The 21699-nt window shown below is 34.4% G+C and overlaps 2 protein-coding genes across 2 annotated transcripts in view; one reads left to right on the top strand and one right to left on the bottom strand.

The window, feature by feature from the left end:
• Positions 1 to 17763, bottom strand: part of LOC129221884 (general transcription and DNA repair factor IIH helicase subunit XPB-like) — a 60928-nt gene extending 43165 nt beyond the window's left edge. Inside the window, exons 1-4 of the mRNA XM_054856254.1 lie at positions 17458 to 17763; positions 14650 to 14727; positions 2287 to 2411; positions 6 to 86 (exon numbers count right to left, since the gene is read on the bottom strand). Of these exons, the coding sequence (XP_054712229.1) occupies positions 6 to 86; positions 2287 to 2411; positions 14650 to 14727; positions 17458 to 17476 (303 nt within the window). The 5' untranslated portion in view covers positions 17477 to 17763. The remainder of the gene's footprint in view (positions 1 to 5; positions 87 to 2286; positions 2412 to 14649; positions 14728 to 17457) is intronic.
• Positions 17764 to 18061: 298 nt separating this feature from the next.
• Positions 18062 to 21699, top strand: part of LOC129222546 (tRNA wybutosine-synthesizing protein 4-like) — a 41419-nt gene continuing 37781 nt past the window's right edge. The window contains exons 1-2 of the mRNA XM_054857059.1: positions 18062 to 18067; positions 18184 to 18308. Coding sequence (XP_054713034.1) covers positions 18062 to 18067; positions 18184 to 18308 — 131 coding nt within the window. The remainder of the gene's footprint in view (positions 18068 to 18183; positions 18309 to 21699) is intronic.

Here is a 21699-nt window from a genome sequence, read left to right as displayed (position 1 = left end):
CTCACCTCCGAAATTGCTATCAAGAAGTCATGAGCATGCTTATATACAGGTGAAAAAGCTTCTAAGAAAATATGGCCATCTGGTGCCTAATAAATAAATTGGAAATAGTAAACAATAAATGGAAGAAAAAAAAAAGACAATATTCTTAAAAACAAATGGACCTGATAAGATTTTGTGACAATAAAAGCTACTTAATACATAAATTTGATTAAAGGAAGATGATTCTTAGAAGTCTATACAAATTTGTCTTTCAGGAAACTAATCCTCATATACACAGTAAACCCCTCCTAACCAACACCCCTCTTATGCAGACAATTTTTAATGCCCCCGATTCCAAGGCAAATAACATTATTAAACCTGTCCCACGGACATCCCTCCATTGCAGACAAAAAAATTATCCTGTTAGCGTCCGCACTGGAGGTTTTACTGTACATAATAGCAAATTCCCCGATCGAGTAACACTCCTGATGTCACTTTCAATGAAATTCCTGCCACAGCATGATAACTTGATAATATTTTTTGGTAATGTTTGACATGCAGGAATATGCTATATTTTGAAAAGGCTGAACTGGATCTGGTAACTTAACTGTTTTACAGGTAAGACTGTATTTTTATTAGAATGAAGAAACGAAAAAGTGGTTAACAATATTAATGCTATCTACTCTAGTTTAGGGGTCATCCACTGGAGCTAGGGTTCAAATTTCAACTATTAAAGTATCACCAAACAGGCAATTGCTCTGATTAAATGTAGAAGCAATTTTCACCGTCATACTTGACGGGTGATTTTCTAGTATCAACAATAATTTCATTCCAAACCGTGAAGATACTTCAATCTTCAAAGAAAGCACATGGAGACTGAAGAAAGACGTGAACAAATATAGGAAGAAGAACCTTCCCATATCACTTTCAGAAAGTCATATGACTCTGTTTCAGCACTAAACAAAATTAATCAATTTTTACTTGTTACCTTAATAGATCAAAGCCCATTAAGTGGGCATACAGAAAATAAAACACACTCTCATTTTCTGAACTGGGAGGCAGGGGGGGGGGAGTGAAAAGTTACTCAATTTTCTCAGACAAAATAAAGTATTTCTTAGTCATAAAATACATAAAAACATGAAATGATGCAGTTTTTATACTGTTTCACATTCTTGAGTAAGAAATGATGCTGCTAAATTTTGTTTATGCGGCTTTAGTTGCAATCTAGGATAGTTTAAGGAAAGTTTTAACGTTCTTGTGTATACTTTTTCTTCATCTTGTTCATTTTCAAACTATGAAAAAACTGTTGTATTCTTATGAAAAAACTGTTCAATAAATGGAGTATAATAAACTGTTTTTTAATGAATGATTATTTAAGTTTTTCATTAAAAAATCCATAATAAGAAAAAGGTTTCCTGGTTATTAATATTCTTGACCCATAAATTTTGTAGCATATTTAGCACAGAAAATTTTGGCTTTGAAGTCGAAATAATCACTGTACTTGTTGTCTCTTGTGGGTTCTGCATTTGGCTGATCACACTAGAGCCAGTGGTCTAGAAAACTAAGATGGGCACAGTAGGCCCTTGGTCTACATGGGCTGCTGTGCTATTGGCATTTGTGAGAGGAGAATTCTTAAATACCTAGCAAAGTTTTTTTTTCTTTGTGACAAATAAAAAGAAGAAAAAAGTAACTGGTTTGTGGAATTTCTCATTTTTTACTAGTCTGCCGATCAGGGGCAATTGTGAGCCCATGAAAAAAACCTGAACATTTTAAAAAGCAAATTGAGGGGGAGGGGGGGGGGACTCATGTTCAAAAATAAGACCTCTAATACTCAAACACTATCAACCCTTGAAAACTTGAAGATCCTAGGGACTCGCTAAAACCTTTGAATAATCAATAATTCAAGTTATTGGAAGTACCTTATCTTGTCTGCTGAAGAATATATTTTGTTTCCTTTTTCAGGAATAGTGATACCAAGAATCTACAAAAAATTCTCTTTACCGAGAATAAATTTTATCAAACTGTTTTCAATTTTTATAAAAATTTTAAGACCCTCAAAGATTAGCCCGCAATGAAATTTCATGTTCTCAGCCACGGCAAAAAGTAACCAAATCAGTTACTTTTCATGCATTCATGCAACACTGTTCATTAAGGAGTACTACTGTAAGTAAATTGTCTCCTCGTGCAAGCTGATAAGCAAAGCAATGGGTTAAAGGAAAAGGTTTTTGTAAGTCTTATTTTAGTTGCAGTTTTATGAATAACAGAGTAAATGAAACTTGTTCTTCCAAAATCAGTACTAATAATTACCACCCATAATGGTCTTGCTTCATGATCCAAGCGTAATTCCATTAAACTACGATAATCTTTTGCCCCAAATTCATCTTCTTGGGTCCCTTCAGCAATTTGCTGACTAGCTGCAGCTGGAATGATATCTATGGGAAAAATCCAACAAATGATCTTCAATGTATACATATATTTCAACAACGCGACCACATGGTCATGTCCACTGCAGGTAAAAATCATTACTTTTCAAGTACAAAAATTTATTTCAGAAATTTGATACTTCATATTATGATACATAATGGTTCCTTGTAATTCAGTATATCATTACTGAAAGCCAAAGTCTAAAATTTCAGAAATAAAGTGCAAATATATGCACAAAAACAACATGCATTAAAGTGATAAAAAAGGAACAATAAGAATCCGGGCTCATAGCAAGTGGGGAAAACTATATAGGAGTTTAAAAGGAAAAATAAAGGGGTTTGGTTGAAAAATATTTAGGAATTTGGAAGAAAAAAATATAGGATCTCATATGTTTTGAGCACATACAAAAAAAAAAAAAAGCTTCAAGGTCAATATCATTGTACAATGCATCAATTTATAGCAGAGTAAAGAAAAACAGATGTGAGAGTAAATGAATTTTCGTACCCACAATAATTTATGAAAGTGAAACACTCAAACAAGAAAATAAGCGGTCAGAGCGCATTTGGAAAATAATCAGAATCCTATTACAGTGACTGCCGCTTGTATGAATCATGTTTGCTTTAAAAAATTTTGATTCAAAAAAGCATTCTTAAAACAGATATCATTAGAAGTGTACCGTTCACTCAAAATATCCCTTCTTTGAGTATTTAAAGAATTTTACCGTAAAACAGTATAAAAAAGCAATTACAAAATTCAGACCAGGTGCTTTGAAAAATGCATCAAATACTGATTGCTAAAAATTAGATACGTACCGAGTAGCACTTTCGCCGAGTACCGAGTACTCGGCCTTTCACAACTCGGCCGAGTTACCAAGTACCAATTATGTTTTATGAAGAACCACCGACACATATGTGATGAATTTTGAACTTATTGGAATAGTAGTATAGACCTCCTTGTCCATATAATAGTTTTTAAAACTAAATTCCTGCTGAAATTCAATTTACGCATTATATAAACAATTTTGTTTGTGTCAAAAATTTTACAAAAAAATTATTTTTAAAATTAAAAATAAATAAATAAAAGGTATGATTAATCAAGTTGGAATTAAAACAAATTTATACCAATCAATTATAGTTTTAGTCCGCAAAACATAAATAATTTTAATACAACAAATGTGCAGGAACACTGCAGACCATGTGTTTCTGCCCCCCCCCCCCCCCGTTACAAGGAACGTCTTTTTCAGTGCATAACATGTGAGCTAAAGAATGTTAAGACATTCGACAAAAAATCTGACTTTTGTCGGATGCCTTTAAATCCACAAGCTCCCATGTTGTGCATTGAAAAAGGAATTCCTTGCAATGCCAAAACACATGTCTGCAGTGTTCCTGCACTGTGCTTTTAATGTTGTTTTATTTCCTTTTATTTTTTAAGCAAAGGTATTTTCATAATTTTTCATAATTAATTTTTGTTTGTAACAAAAATCCATTTTTAACATAAAAATTCCATATTTTCTATACTTTTTTTTTGCATAATTTTACATAAATAATTTTTATCAACTTTGGGGACATTAAAATAAAGATTTAATCCATTGAAGCATTACAAACTTCCATTATTCTCAAAATTTAAAATTTGACTTATAAATTTTAATTGTAAATGTTTGCAGAATATAATGCTTGCTCTTTTTTCTATAAATTTTAGTATCTGCCTTGGACAATATTCAATTTTTTGCAACTACTCGGTATTGGCCGAGTATCTGATCAGAATTTGGCCGAGTACCGAGTAGTTACCGAGTACTCGGTACGTCTCTACTAAAAATAGGTAATAATTCAGACCATCTTTTTTTCAATGTCGTAAATCTACCTAGTCCTCGGCATTGGTACATCATTGCTTCATCAATGCTAACACTAACGATGAGAAAATTGAGAGTGCAGAAGTCCCGCCGACTCTATGTCTCTCTCTATCTCACCGGTTTTGTTGGACTTTTCCTAAGAAAAGAATCACTAAAAGTGTGAAACACTCTGCCTCCCCCTTCTTTATTTTACTATTTACAGATTTCAAAAAAAAAAAAAAAAAAATCTATTTTTCCTAAAACGAAGCAAATAAAAAAAGACTGTGCTAATGCAACACATGTTTGTGGGCAGTAGCGGAACCTGGGGGGGGGGAGGTAAGGAGCTATAGTCCCCCCCCCCCAAGGTCCGAACTTACACTAGATAAAATCGAAACTTCTGAAATTTTTAATACTACAATACATTTGCGAAAATAAATATGCATTACATTTATATGTAACTACATATATAGTGGCATATTTATAGATGAGAGGGTGGGGGGTAGGAGACTGTAGCCCCTCCCATTCTCTCATTTGGTCAAAACTTAAAACAGATTAAACTGTGCTCTGCAATGAAATGGAAAGGCTTGGAGGAAATCGTTTCGTTTTGCAATCTCTTTTTTTGTTTAAATCTGAAAGTTATTACTTTCAAATTAAACTAGCCATATATATTCAACTTAGTTCCCAGGTTAAGGGGGCTATATCCCCCCTCTCCCTTCATGAGGTCAGAAATACCTCTAAACAAAACTGAAATTTCAAAGATTTCAAATACTTCAATACTTTTCCGAATTTAAATATGCATTATCCACTATAATATTAAAATCTGTTCGCGTCCGTCTGTCTGTCTGAAGATCGATCTCCTCGAGAACCGCTGCGAATCGAGAGTCGAACGAGATACCGATCAATTCGAAATTTTCCAAAGAAAACAATAGAACCAATCTCATAATTGTACGACTTTAATTAGCGGAGATATTAATTAAAACGTTAATTAACATAACGTTATTCAGGAATTTTTATTTCTTTCCTGTTGCCATTTTGCGTATGAGCAAATAAAATTCTAATAATTGTTTTAAAAGAGATTTTTTTGGCTGCTGTCCAAATCTTAAAACAACGTTTCCATCCAGAATTTCATTTCAAATTAGTTTAAAATTGGTTGCTCTATTCGGATATAGCCTTTATTTTATCGTCTGTCCTTTTTTTATTTTTTACATTCAACGTTCTTAACTCTTTTCCTCATATAAAAGTTGTTTCTTTAGCTATGTTTATTGATTGTAATGTAAGTTAATCATTCACCGGCCTCATATTTTGATACATTTAGGATGTGCGACTAATTATGTTTATTTTGTTGAACTTTTTCCTGTTACATGGGTGAGTTTTCGAATTGCAATAACTTTCTTTTTCTTTCCTGTTTCTATTTTTGAAATACAGTTTGTATCGTTAAAAGAACATGTTAAATTAAGATTGTTTGGATTTCTTTAAGTGAAACAGAGTTGAACAAAAAAATTGTTTTTAAGGATTTTAACTAAAGCTATCTTGGAATCTGATGACTTGGTATTTAATTAATGCTTATTGGTATTTATTTAGTCTTGGTGCTTTTAGTTTCACATAATCAATCAAAATGTGTGTGTCATTTTATGTAAAAAGATGATCGTAATTGTACATAAATATTTCAGATATAGTCTATCAGATTTAATTCAGTTTAAAGTGACCAGAGATTATAGTTGATAATGCACATATTTTCATCTTTTGTGCTAATTGAAAATGCTCATAACTTGTATCATTGATAACTATGATTAACGTTAAAGAGAATTTTGACAAAAATATGCTCTACTGGTGTTTTACAAACCTTGCATTACGCGTATTTATTTACTTCTTAGCGCGTTAGAAACTGATGTCAGAGTAATACAAAAACATCAATTGGACATCTCTTTCATTTTTTAAGTAGCCCGTGCAACGCCGGGCACGCAGGCTAGTATTTAAATAAAGATATACACTGTGATGTATTAATGGTGAGTTCGGGGGGGGCTAAAGGAACTGTAGCTCCTTCTTCCATTTGGTCAAAACTTACAACAGATTACGATGTGATTTGCAATTGCATGGGAAGGCTTGGAGGAAATAGCTTCGTCCTGATGATAAAGGTTTTTTCACCTGAAGTTATCAGTTTCAAATTAGCACAGTCATATATTTTATTTCTTTCTCAGGCTAAGGGGGTTTCAACTCTCCCCTCCCCCAATGAGGTCAGAACTTGCACTGGATAAAACCGAATTTTTGGAGATTTTAAATACTGCAATACTTTTACAAAATTATCTTAAAACTGATTTTAGGCCTCTAATTTCGGAAAATTTTGTTGAGTGAGCCCCCGCTTCCCCCCAGTGTTATCAAAGATTACATAAAATTGCATTTTTCATACACTATTTTTGAATATTTCTAGAGGAAATTTTCTAGCCTTTTTTTTTTCTAATTAACATAATCTTCACTCCTTATTTGGACAAATATAGAATGAAATTTTATTTCGTTGTTTCAATTTCAAACTTTTTTTGGTGTGAAACTACATCTATCTATATTAATCGTCACCTAAGTGAGCTTTAAAATAGGTTTTTAGAACGGAAGGCTCCTTCCCCTTACAATATCATAAAAAAAGCTTAATATTGCTTTTCCAGCTTTATTGTCGAAATTTTGTAGGGAAAGTCCTCAAACACTGTCTGTTCCCTTAATGTGACTAAAAAAAGATTCATCTATAGGCCTTCAAACTTGAAACATTTCCTTTGGAGACAATCCATTCCATCAAAATATAAATCAAAATTGTGCTTTCAGAACTTCAATTTCAAAACATTTCCGAAGGCAGCCCCCGAAGAGCAAAGCGTCTTATACCATCGTCCAAGAGAGCCTGAAATGTGTTTTAAAGACTTCGATTTCGAAAAAGTTCTGGAGAAGATCTCCTAACACTCACTCTTTTCCTAATATTACTATAAAAGAAAGAAGAAATTGTGCCTTTAAACTTCAATTTCCAAATTTAGCCAAAGAAGATATACCCAAATTCTTCTCTACATGCTAAACGTCTTTAAACACAGACAAATTTTTGCGCTTCTAAGACTTCAACTTTTATAAATTTCCAGAGGTTCCCCCGAGCACCTCCCCCTTAGTATCAGCACAGATAGCTTTAAATTTTGTTTTAAAAAATTCCCCATGAGAATCCGAAATTTTTTTCTTCACATACAACCTAAAAATGACTTCTTGAAAGAGATTTCGGGAGGAAAAGGACGCCAATAGAGTCAAGAGGAGGCAGGGAGTCCTCTTTCCTCTATCTTTCCCAGATCTAAACCTTAAGTCACATCTTTAGGACCTCAATTTGTAAAAAAAAAACGGAATAAAGACCTGATGTCACTGTTGTGATGTTAAGAGATCCCCCTAATGTTGACAAAGAAGATGTACCGTTGAGTTTTTTTTCGAGCTTTAGGGTCAAAAACTTCAAGAGACAGACAGCACATGAACTTTTTCCATTTTTTAAACAAAACGACACCTTTTGAAAACTTATTTATTAAAATATTTTCATAAAAAGCTTCCAAAACTTCCCATTTTCTAAACTTAACCAAACATCAACTAAAATTGCGTCTTTCAGATTTCACTGACAAACCTTTTCCAGAGAGTGCCTCCAAAAAGTGCTCTTGGGGGAGAACTCCATTCGTGCAGGGCGTGCACAGGGCGAGGGGGAGAAAAGGGGCACCTGTTGGCCCGGGCCCGAGATTTTTAAAATGAGAGGTGAAATGTATCAGGGACGTAGGGGTAAACAATATAGAGGGGGCCCGTCAAAGTCATTTGTGACGAGCCCCGAAATTTCTGTGCACGCTCCTGCATATGTGGTGCGTCATCGCTCTTGGAATTGATGGATTTGGAATGGTTTTAAAATCGAATGACTGCTTCTTGCGTGCTTTATTTCTGATGGGGTTATATTTGAATGTTTGGTGTCAAATTTTCGATTATCGAGAGATCTTTTTATAATCGAACGATATATTTTCGCACGAAAATAATTAAGGAATTATATCATATGAGCGCGTTAAGGGGGGGGGGCACGGGTTGTGCATTCCGTTGATGAAATCTTAAAATAACAGGCAGAGAAATGCTTTCCATATTGCTTTGCACTTGACAGTTATTTAGATCAAAAAAATTTTAAAAAGTGGGGGATAATGATAATATGGACATGTGATTGGGCAACACAAACAGGTTTGAACTTGAGAGTTGTTTACATAAATAATGTATTGAAATAAAAAGTGGGAACAGTTTAGCTAAAAATTGGGGGGGGGGACACCTTCCTCCTACGTCCCCAACCCCTTAAATGTGACCCTGAGAAATTGAACAAACCTTTTGAGTGGTTAACTTTTCTAGTGATTCATTCGCAGAGGTTATCGCTAGGAGGGAGACGTTATGGCTTAAACCGGGTAATTCAATTTTTTGAGGGGTCTTTGCTCTTTTTGGGACTATCGTACTTGGAGGGGGGAAGGTGGTTGTCACGAGGGGTCCCGTTGCCCACAAGAACGAACGGACATCCTAATTTAGTTTCGAATAAGAGCTTCTCGGGCGCTTTTTTCGAATGGGGTTAACCAGATACTACATTTCTTTGAGTAAACGTTTTAAAACGGTTGTTACGCTGTAACAACCATTTTAAAACGTGTATGAAACATTTAAACGATGTGTGTTTATAATACAAGGCTGCCTATCTTCCTAAGGGTGAGGAAACCCACTCCTGAAATGCGACGGAGACCCCCCCAGAACAAGAACCTCCTAAAGTAAGACCAAAAGCCTTCTGGAGTTGCCCCCTCCTCATTTAAACTTCATTTTGGCGCGGTCTGCACCATGGACCTACCCCTACCCTCTCGTGGGCACCTCTCGATAATTGCTTGTTGTTGAATGTTCGCTATCGAGCGACGCTTTCGGATGATTTTAAAATCGAATAATCTGAATTTTTAGAGAAACTTGGTAATCAGTTAACCCTTTTTGAGGACCAACGCAAGGAAAATGAAGCGGAGCCACGGGACCCAAAGTTTCGAAATGGACCGCTGCCAGCCCAAACAGTTTCAGCAGTTTAAAAAAAATCATAAAATAAGCATCTCAATACAATAACTCCAAATTTTTAAGTTGAGTAAATAATGTACTACTAATCAACGTTTTAAAAGTATAATGAATATAACATTATTAGAGTATGCACACGCGAAAATAAATGATACGCAAACAAGAATAGTTACAAATATCATACGTATGGAATGAAAAAAAAAGACAATAATGATCTGCATATAATGTAATTTCAATTAAAAAATTGGGCCAAAGAATGCGAGCTAAAATTAATTCCACACGACAAGCATCAAAACTCCTTTATGTACTCAGAAACATCTCAAATTCACTCCCTGTACCCATTGTTATTAGCTTTTCCCCTAATCAATAAAAGTGAAATATAAAAATAAAAAAGAGCGAATCATGAAAGAAGCAAAAGAATGGATTCCACTTAAAGTTTCACTATTATTAATGCGCCGGGAATCCTAATGCCCTGTAAAACATAGCGAGAAATATTTTACCCTTCCTCCCTTCTCTTATATAAGTCAGATACTAACCCTACTACCAACAGCAGCAGCAAAAGAAAAAAAAAAAAAAAAAGCAAAGCTATAAACAAGAACAAATGAGCCCTTATGTGCAGAGCTGCGATTCCTCGACTTGTTTACATTATTAACTTCTTGCTTAATAAGCGTCCGAAATCTCGAAATAATCACGTGGTAGAAGAGAAACATCCCCTGTAGGCCTCCGAAATCAAGCTCTCGTTGAATCTGCATTCCCCAAGAATTGAGACCCACAATGAAAACTATTAAATGTATCTATTGAATGCATCTCCCAAAACAGACTCAATTAATTGCTATTTAACTTTATCGGAAAACAACGAAAACTAGTTCCACTTGAATGTAAAATATAAAATTTTTCAAGAAGGGGGGCGAAGGCAATCGAACTCCGTAAATTGAAGTTTCAGTGGCTATGTATGCATCATAACTCTCAAGCCCATATTTCAAATTTTACACTTTAGGGGGGGGAAGGGGTTAAAGGGCATATAATCAATGCATAGTATTCCTACTAACAGCAAAAACTTCATTTAAATGTAAATAATAATTTCTAAAAGCCAGGATGGGTCGCCCGTTCTAGATCTTACCCCTGTGAAAAAAACTCGATGTTTTAAAAGTCGAGGGCATCCCCTTCCCCCAGGGCGATGACACACCCTCTCAAATGTTACGGAGCATCTGTCTAGGAAAAGAGCCCACGAACCCCCCCCCCCCCCGAAAATTGAGATAAAGAATGTCTCAAAAATGACCCCTAAAAATTTCAATGACGCAGAGTCTAAAACCTACCAAATTGACCCCCATAAACTGGTCCATCCAGGGTGAAGCTTAAGGGGAGGGGAGCAAAGGGTATGTAACTAGTGCAAAATTAAACGAAAAATTACAAAAAGCACGTTCCCGTACATTAAGAAGCATTAATTTTCAAAGCCGGGAGGCGATTGACCCCTCTGGTCCAGAGGGGTCAATCGTCTCCTCATCGGGCCTACCCTCAAAGTTGCAGTGACAGAAGTACGCGTCATGACACTCAGGTCCTTTATTTCAAATTTTCCAGGACAGGGGCGGGGGGGGGGGGGGGATAAAAGAATATATATACTCAGTGTATATTGTACAAATTAATAACAAAACCTACGCCTACATATATGTCAGTACCATTATTTCGAAAACCCAGGGGGGGGGGGGAATTGCCCCTTCCTGACCCCCTAAATTACGAGCTTGATGGTACACCTTCCCCTCGTGCGCAACCCTACAGAAACAATTCGTGAAGTCAACTGTTCTAGAAGTCAGAATTGCACACTCCCACGACCCCTCAAGAGCGATGGCGCACCCTCTCAAATATTACGGAGCAACTCCTAGGACAAGAGCCCCCTACCCCCCAATGCGATTTAAAAGACACGCTCAGCCCCCTCTCCTCTTAGAATTTTATTGGCGTTGTGAGCGCCATGGACACCCTTAGCGGGCACCCCTGTAAAAGTAAACTTGATTCTGGAACTCAGGAAGTCTAGATACTGGTCGAGAACTCGATTCAAACATTTCGAGAACTCGATTCAAACATCTCGAGATCTCGATTCAAAACATCTCGAGATCTCGATTTAAAACATCTCGAGATCTCGATTCAAAACATCTCGAGAAGTAAATTGCTCGAGTACTCGATTTAAAAGATCTCGAGAAGTAAATTGCTCGAGTACTCGATTCAAAAGATCTCGAGAAGTCAATCGCTCGAGTGCTCGATTCGGAAGATCTCGAGAAGTAAATCGCTCGAGTACTCGATTCGGAAGATCTCGAGAAGTCAATCGCTCGAGTACTCGATTCGGAAGATCTCGAGAAGTCAATCACTCGAGTTCTCGAATTAAAAAGATCTCGATTATCAATCACTCGATTATCAGAAGTACTCGATTCCCGATATCTCGATTATCAAAAGATCTCGATTATGCCCATCACTAGTCTGCACACCCATTTTTGTTTTGCGAAAGTATTTTTATCTACCAATGTAATAATTTACTCAGCTTTATATGAGGTTTTTTGCCTGAGCATGGTTTTAACTACTCCAGGCTTATGAGCATAAAGCTAGAGCGGTGCTGCAATCTCTGAATGCTGTAACTGACCTTTCCGGTGTTTGCTTGATTCCGTCTTAGCTTTGGTCATGGGGCGGTAATTTGTAGCTTTATTTCCAACTGAGGTGCATATAGTGTTTTCAGACCTTTAAAACGTTTGCGTAATTATTTATATTTTTCAGTATACTATACAAATTTATTTCAAGTAAAAAATCGTAGGAGATCCCTGGAGATATGGTCAGTCACAAACACTTGATTCATTTAAGCAGCGTGCTTAACTCAAATATTTAGCAATTTTTAAATGTTAAAACTGGATTTTCCCGTTTTTGAGGAATTAATTCATTAAAGTGGCTGATTCAATTACCTGGCGCTCACTGTAACAGCACATCCATACCTTACAGTTAATGTGTGTACATGTGTGTAACATGCGTACACACATGTATATAAATGCATGATTTTATTGTTAAAAAGAAAAAATAACATGGATTGCATATATCTCTAAATAGTGAACATTTTTTTATGTTTTACGAGAAAATATAGTTTAATGTGTAAAAAAATCAATTTTTCCATTTCTTCCAGAATTTTTTTTCCCCCCACTAGTTTAAAATTTCTGGAAACTTTACATCTTTTGCAAATTTAGCAATCAGAAAATGAGTAGATCTCATATTCTAAATTTGTCACATGTAGAGCCCAAAAACAAAGTATTTGAACTACGTGTACGCAGTGGCGTAGCTAGGGAGGGGCGGAGGGGGCGGTCCGCCCCGGGTGGCACTTTTTGGCGGGCGGCAATTTCACACTTTTGATGCGAAAAAAGAACGCGTTTTCCCAAGAAGTAAATCATGCTTTTGATAATTTTTTGGAGTCAAAAAAAGGTCTTTTAATTCTAAGGTTGTGGTACGACTATAATAAAATTACTCAAATACAAAACATATGTATTGTTCTTGTGGACATCTCAGCATTATGTTGTTTTTTCTCTTCCTTCGTCAAAGCTACAGACAGAGGGCAGTGTCACGTTTTTCGGAAAGAGCAACCGAAAGAGCCTTCCCATCTCTTAACGTCACCAAACAGCCCAAAAGTACAGTTTTATGCCTTGAGTCTCAAAACATTTCAAAAGGATAATGCCCACCCCATCCCTAGTCTAATATTGAGTTTTTAAAATTTCAATACCAACAAATTCCTGAGAGGGGTCAAGCATTGACCCTTCCTTTAACGTGGTTAAAGAGTTAATATGTGTATTAAGGACATCAACTTTGAACTTTCATTGCATCCAATATGTCTCCAAAAATAGCTTAATGTTGGGTTTTGAAATTTAAATTTCAGAAAAATTCTAAGGTCGGGATCCCAAATGTGCACCAATCTAACTTCTTCACAGTTGGCTCCAAATTTCGTTTTTAGAAATTTCTAAGGGAAGACAGCAAAGCCTTCTTTTCGCAGTGATGAAGAGCTTAAAATGAGCAACAGTTTCGAAAAAGATTTCGGGGGGGGGGGGGGGGGCCTCCGAATTCTCTTATGACGTTGTTCGTTAAACAATGGCTAAAGTCGCATTTTTAGGACGTCATTTTCAAAACGTTTCATAGGGAGATGGAAAAATGATCTAACTTACCAACATTTTTGGAAATAGTTGGAAACTTATGCCATCAAAGATAGCCTACAATTCCGTTTTTGAAACTTCGGCATCGGAAAATATCTTGAGAGCTCGCGTACGTTCCCTATTCTCTTTAACTTCATCAAATATAGACTAAAATTGATTTCAAGTTTTAAAATATTTCGGGAGGAAAATCTTGTCTTTGTTGGAGTTAGGGGAGGCCCATACAACACTAGATACAGCTTACATTTACGTGCTTTTCAGTTTATTTGAAAAGCTTTCCTGACAGCGCTGCTGAACCTTCCCTAACGTCGTCACATATCCATAGACAGCCTAAAATTGCTTTTTTAAAACTTCAATTTCGTAAAATTTCCTTGTGAACTTGCTGTTTCACTAACGAACCAAAGAAAGCAAAACTGATTTTAATTGTGAAAAAAAAAAAGAAAAAAAAAAAATCTGGAGGGAGCTGAAAGCCTTTTTTCAAAAAACCGTTACCAAAAATTGCTTAAACTTCCGAATTTTGACTTAACTTTTGAAACTTTTCGGTGGAGCTTTTCGGTGGGAGTGAATTCCTTTTATTTTCTTCTGCAAAAAAAATAAGACGGGGAATTTTTTTTTCTTCATTAAAATCTTATTAAAATACTTTTGACTCTTTAATGTATTAACTATTTTCCATCAAAAGGGCGGCAAATTGAGGAACCGCCCTGGGGGCAGGAAGCGTAGCTACGCCACTGCGTGTATGATCATATGAGACAAAATTAAAAGCTGTCAAAATCTTTACAGCCAGTAACTCTTAAAGTTAACATGTTATACTATTAAAATAACACAAAATAAATTCATTAAAAGAAAAAAGTTAATTTATGAATTGAAAAAAGTTAAAAGTTGCAAGTAAAATCATTTATATTTTATATATTTCATAAAATTTAAAAAAATACGTAACAGAAGTTTAGTACATATGTTAACATTAAAGTTTAAAGATGTAATAGCGCACAGTGCAAGGAAGAAAAAAGAAGGTTAAAGGTTTTTGCATTTTTGGGTAGAATTTAACATTTGATAAAAAAAATATAGGACCTAGTTGGAAAATATAGGATGTATAGGAGAATATCTGACAAACATATAAGAAATACAAGAGGACTATGAGCTCAGCAAAATTTTTAATAAATAATGACATAACGAGCAAAACTAGAATACCAGTTTCAGTGTCATCATCTGCAGGATCTTCTTCAAAACCACTTTTCTTGAAAAATTTCTTTTTGCTTTTTTTACTATCTGAAAACAAAAATGAATAAATAAATAAAACATCTGCATCTGGCGATGGTCTTTCCGGGCCCTTTTCATTTCAATGCTGGCAAGTTGCATCAAAAATATGTTTTCGCAATCCGAATTGCGATAGCATCTTGACACGTTAGTAGTGCGATAACACGCTCTTCGTCGGTTAGTTTTCGTCAAGGCATGACAAAACTATACTTTATAAACCAACCTAAGATAAGGAGGCAGTCCGTAAGGTATAAACCTACTCCCTAATTTCGTATATAAATTTGACCCCACTATTATAAAAATCAACCAAACCTTATTAACATCACACACAATGTTATTACACCTTAAGAAGTCAGGGGTCTGTCCAGGATTTTTCACAGGGTCGGTTTTTTGTGAAAAATCAAATAATTTTGTGAAAAATCAATTAATTTTGTGAAAAATCAAATAATTTTGCAAAAAAAAAAAAAAAAAAATGTAAAAACAAAAGAGGTGGAAACTGCATCATTGACACTTAAAAGTTGAGTGTTTTCCCTCTTTTTTCCTGTTAATATCTACCATTCTACATCATGTTAAATTGTACCAGAAATGTTATTTGTATAGTATTTAAAACAACTGTAAGAAAAAAAATTCAGGCAGGGGTTCAGCATTTAACTTATTAACCCACAACTTTTTAAGAGCATAGAGTTTCGTTTAAAACTTATAAACTTCGTGATTTTTACAAAAATAAGAAAATATTTTATTTGTTTACCTCTTAACTAAGCATACTAAACATCGAAAATTCGAAAAATCAGATTCCCATAGCTGATGCAAAGAGATTGCAATCCTCAAAGTAAAGCCATCAAAAGTATAAAAACGGCTTGTAAAATAAATATTTTGATTAACTTATTTTAGAATTGCATTTTAGAGTCCTATGATAAACATATCATTAATATCTGGACACAGTTGAAGCAAAAAACAAAATAAATAAAAATAAACCATTGATTCAGCATTTTAATTAGTGACTCATAAAAGAAAATGGAATTCCGCTTTAAAAACTTGAAATAAGCTTTGTTACAAAAATAAAGACTTTTCATTTATTTGAATCCTAATGAAGCGAAGTTAACTTGAAAAAAGAATAAAATATGATTCTCATATCGGATGTAAAAAAATTGCGTTTTTAAAAATGTAGGCATCTATAATAAAAATTAAAAAAAAAAAAAAAAACAGTAAATAAGAGTTAATTTAAAGGATAAACAGTTAAACATTGACCAGACGCAAAGTGGCGATAAGTTTGAATTTGTTAACCCTATCTGAAGCGATTATCATTCCCCCCCCCCCCCCACCCTACTATCCTTTGCAGTTCTAAGTTCATTTTCCTGTATTTATATTAATGATTATTAAATCATGAGTGGGGAAAAAAATGCTTACTACGCTTTTTCAGAGAATGTGTTGACACTTTTTCAAAGAAGTTTACAACAACACCTCTGCATAAAACAAACAAAATTAAAAACCAAACTGACTTTCAGCTGTTAATTTCTCTCAAAGAAACCAACAACAGGTTTCTTCATTTATTTGGCCGTAGTAATTATTTATGGCTTGCAGGAGCATCACAAGAATGCCGATTTTTTTTTCTTTTGTAAAATTAGCCGATTTTGTATAAGTTGATTCCTCTAATTTAACTTTAAAAAAGGTTCCAAACATTATCATTTTTATACAGGAAATATGCTGTATTATTTTAATTTGAGATTTGCTCTTTCAATAAACAATTTGTGAAAGATCCATTTTTGTTTTTTTATCAGAATTTTGTGAAGGGTCCGTTTTGGTTGATCGGGATTTTGTGAAAGGTCTGTTTTGGTTGATCGGATTTTTGTGAAGGGTCCATTAACGGACCCAAATTTCCTCTGGCCAGATCCCTGGAAGTTGTTGCTCAAATAAACTAAAAATCTATTGAACACTTTCTCGTGCGTCTTTTACTTTTAAACAATGAGGAGTTGCCATTTGTCAGTTTGTGTAAAATGAAATAAATAAATATATTTAACAATTGAAATACATTACAAATATGGATGAGATGTTCCCTTATATATTACTAGAGATGATCATTACGTAGGAATATTGAAAAAGGAACCGGAATTTCAATAGCGGTCATGTGAGGATAATAAGCAGTTTGGATTGAGCAAAAAAGGAAAAAAAAAAGAGTGTTACATTTAAAAGAATATAATATCAAAAATAGAATACATAGGAAACATTTCATGCTTCTGGGGAGGAGGGAGAGGATAAATTTTAAGAACTCAAAGTGCTTGTGAATGACAATACAATATATTAGAGTCGAAAATTTTTATCTTACCAATTGAATGCAAAACAATTTTTGGGTTTCTGAGTGAAGAATGAAAGAATATTACTTAAGAGTTATTACAAAATAAGTAACATAAAATTGAAATAGTTCACACATTTCAATGAGCCATAGAAATGACAAAAAAAAAAAAAAGCTACTATGACCAGGATCTGACAAGGCCGGGGCATCAGATCGCCTGAGAAACTAAAATAAAATATCTTGGCAGGTAGCTCTTTTAGAACAAGAATTTTTCAGAAGCGGTGTCATGTTATTTTGAATTTTCCAATAAACTGACGATCGAATTGCCTAGAACTAAAATTTGTTTTCCTGGCTCCCAAGATTTTAATTTTTGTAGGTCTCTTCATTATGACAATCCTAAATTATCTTCAAAATCTAATATTTTACTGAAAAATTTATTTCATCAATCTCACCTTTGCTATTTCGACCCATATCAGAGTAACTTAGAAATACTAATTGTATTTGTGATAGTATAAACAAACAATTTTTAGCCGAAATTATTCATTTCTTTTACTCCGTCACATTACAGACGACACGCCGGGTCTCCTGACAAAACAAAAACCAAATTGACAAGAATGCTCGTATTTCAAGCCTTGCTTCCTATAATATTTGAAGTTTAAATTTTACGAAGAGTCTTTTCCGCACTTTGGTTTATAAAAAGGAAATACACAATGAAATAAGAAAATCACTACTAAACCACAGCAAGCAGAGCTAGCCGTGAAAAGCAACACACGAAAGAAAACAAATATTCTACAGTTATAGTTAATAATTGCTATAACTGTATTTATTGACTTTGGTATTTATTCGACTTTTCGCAGCTGTATTTACATATTTCAGAGCATATTTTTTTTCACGATTAATTACAAGTTTTAGATTAAACAGCTGCATGAAAAAATTTCATTGTATGTTTATATTTAAATGCTTGATCTTTAAGAAAAGAATTTTTGAGAATTTTGTTGGTATTTAAGTGCCGAAAAGGTGGCAGCATTAATCGTTAATTTTCGTTTACCAACAAACATGAAGGTATTCTTGTCAACGTGCTAAGGCCTTTAAATTAATATACTGATGCTATTAAAATAAATTTTAACGTTAAAAGTTTCTTCCCTTTAAAAATTCTCATCTCTTTCTGTTTTTTTTAGGTTCAAACCACAAATGATTTTAGCTGTGTTAGCAAATTATCTTCTGCTAGAAAAGGATATTTCAACGATGAATTTCTGCAATTTTTCGTTCAAGAACAGAAAATTAGAGCTCCAATAATAAACAGGTTAGCAAAATTTTTTGAGTATCTTTGAAACACAAGTTTGTGTGCATGTTGTAGGATGGAGGCATGTTGTTTTATGTCGCAAATTTTAGACTTTAAAAACTTTTTTAATTGCATTTTGTTAAGTTCGTTTAATTTCAAGAGTGATGCTGACACCAGAAGTTGATTGAAATTTAAGTCTCAAAAAGACCATTTCATGCTATTTTTTGTCAGACTTATTGAGAAAAAGCAGTTAAACTGTTCTCATTCAGAAACTTGCGAAATTGAAATCCTAAAAATGAAACTTTCAGTCATCTTTTGGTGGCATTAAGGAGAGGAGCGATCTGTGGTACTCAAATGAGACCTATACCTCGAATGACATTTTTTTAGATTCATAAAATGATTTTAACTTATGCGATTTCTTCCTAAAACCATATAATTATAAAATAAATGTTAAAGAAAGCATAACTTGATTATTGCCAAAGACAGGAACCTTCTAGTTGCTTCTCCTGAAATGAAAAAATTGAAACATCTTTATCGTTGCTCAGGGTTTATCAATGGATCTATTTCAAACAAATCTAAAGAAGTTCTTCTGCCCCTATATAGAAGTTTGGTAAGACCTCATTTGGAGTATGCTGTTCAGTTTTGGTCTCCTTATTTTAAGAAAGATATTAATGTATTGGGAAGGGTTCAAAGGCAGGCTACAGGACTAATAAATGGACTTCATCATTTAGACTATGATTCCAGGCTTAGAATGCTAAAAATGTACAGTCTTGAGCAAAGAAGAGACCGAGGGCATGGGCGGATTTATGGGGGGTCAGAGGGGGGCAATGCCCCCCCAGTTTTGGGCGGACTTTATGTAGCAACAACACATCTTCCAAAAATTAAAAAAAAATCATTATTTTTTCGTTTTTGAATAGTTCAGAAGAGCATGGGTGGATTTATAGGGGGGGGGGACAAAGGGGACAATGCCCCCCAATTTTGCAAGGAGTTTATATAGTAACAACTTATCTTCCAAAATCTCATAACAAAAAAAGATCATGATTTTTTCTCTTTTGAATAGGAAATTAAAGTTTATTTTTTCTTTTAAACTTAAAATAGCCGTTTCTTACAAAGTTTGAACAATACTGTACAACTGTATAATCTACTACTCAATTTCAGAGACTGGAAAGTGCAAATTATTGATAGGTTCTAAAATCCCTGAAAAGAATTGGCACAGTAAAGCCTACAAGGGCTCTTGAGCCAAAACCCCAATCTAACCAACCAAATCTTGAAAATTATTAGACAAGTCTTTGAAACTCCTAAGCAAAGAGTGCTTCAATTTTATTTCTTATCAAGTGTATAAATTAAGAATTGTTCAAATGGGTGGTATGTTACTCTCTTGATACCTATTCTCTTAATCGTGCACCATTTCTTTAAAGTATTAACTTGCATCACAAAGCACTTTTAAAGCGTAACTACTGAAAAAAAAAAATACATATTTGCCTATTATTTCCAATTAACCCTTATAAGACTTCAAAATGCAGAATTTTATATCCATTTTAGATCATTTCCTCCGGGGGAGTAACCCCCGGGCCCCTCTAAAACTGCAGATATTCTATATCCCACTTAAAAGGGAGCACTGTGTCACTCTCTTAATACCAGCCCCCTCTCTTTTAAGGTCAATTAAAAAAGGACAGCATGATTACACACAGTAATGAAAACGACACATAAAAAAGTAAAGAATAGCCTTACGCATCACAGAAAACAGGCAAAAACATCGGAGGGGGAGGGCAATTAAAAATCTTGTTCAAAAAAAAAAAAAAAAAAATCCTGCCCCCCCCAGGAACTCAGTCCTAAATCCGCCTATGACCGAGGGGACATGATTCAGTTGTTTAAATTTATTAAAATGAAGAATGTTACAGGGCTAAAGTTTAGCACTGAAAACAAGACAAGACGTCATTGTTTTAAGCTATTTAAATCTTAGGCTAACATGGATATTAGAAAAAATTATTATTTTAGCAGAGTAGTGGAACCTTGGAACAGCTTACTGGAAGGGGTGGTAATGAGCAAGGGAGTTTTAAGAGGGCCATTGATCTTCACTGGGGATTGTAGATTGACTTCGACCAGCCTAGCTGGGCCCAGAGCCTGTTGCTGGTCATCACATTTGTAACTCCTACCCCCTGAAACAAGAAAAAATAAGTTTTCTTTTTTTGTAAGTTTCATGTATGAGTAGACTTTGGCTAATACTTAATCAAAATTTAAAGAGTTGGTCAGTTAACAAATGTACAATTTAAACAAAATCTCCCTTTCAGCGAAAAAAAATGAAAATGTGGCAAAAGTTTTTGAAAAATTGTCAATCCTGTATGTTTACCTCTGATCACTTTTTGTGAAATCTTCATCTTTCTTGGTGGAGACATTGATCGACTTTGAAAAGATGAATGAGACTTATCCTCAAGCATTGCAGTCCTATATCTGGATAGTTAAGTTTGGAAAAAACTTGCGCTAAACCACAAAAAGTTGAGAATCCTCTGGCAGCTTTCAAACTTTCAGCATTTTCAAACCTCTAGTGTGTTTAAAGAATTCTTTGTTTTTACCAATCCCAAATACCTCCTAGAAAAGGTTCAAAGGCTTTGAAAAGAATGAAGTCACTTTTATGATCCATCATGGGTCAGAAAAGATTGAATGTTCTAAATTTCATATGTTCGCTCACAAAAATATGAAAGTAAATGCTTAAGAATGTTCAAGTTTATTTCTGCAGATTTCAATTTATTTCTGTCCTTTAAATATACTTTTTTTTTTGTCTTCTGTGTATGTGTGTTTATTTTATTTCCATATTATCATTATTATTATTAGTTTTATATTGTAGAAATATTTAATATTTGCTTGAAATCAATTAATATATAAATCCTTAAATTATTTTGTCCCCCTCTGTAAAAAAATTTTGGAACAGCCACTTACTGAGTCCATCCTCCCAAAAAGCACACCACGTCATCTGGCACTACTGCTATTTTTAAATGGAGCTAATGTGCCTACATCTTGGTGCACATGTGAAAAGTTGGTTTTAATACTTGTATAGTATAACTTCGATTTAACGATATTCGACATGGGCGCCCATATGGGGGGGGGAGTCAAGTAGGAGCTCAAGCCTCCCCCCTTAGAAATTAGAACTTCATTGCTTTTAGTAGTTTTTTCTTTGCAAAGATGGAAAAATATTTCTTCTCCAGCCATGATGAATAAATCATTGAAAATTTCAAATTTTAATAACTTTAATCTGTACTAAAATCAGTTTCTATAGTGAAAATATCGTGCTAAACCATGGAGAAAATGTCTAAGCCCCTCCCCCTTTAAAATTTTGCATATGGGTGCCTATGATACCCGATTCAGCGGTTTCCTCAACTTAATGATACATTTCACTGGTCTGGATTTAACTGCA

This window comes from Uloborus diversus, chromosome 5, assembly GCF_026930045.1.
Source record: "Uloborus diversus isolate 005 chromosome 5, Udiv.v.3.1, whole genome shotgun sequence".
In the NCBI taxonomy this organism is placed as follows: domain Eukaryota; kingdom Metazoa; phylum Arthropoda; class Arachnida; order Araneae; family Uloboridae; genus Uloborus; species Uloborus diversus.
Note: the sequence above shows the minus strand (reverse complement) of the source record. Positions and strands in the feature narration are given on the sequence as shown.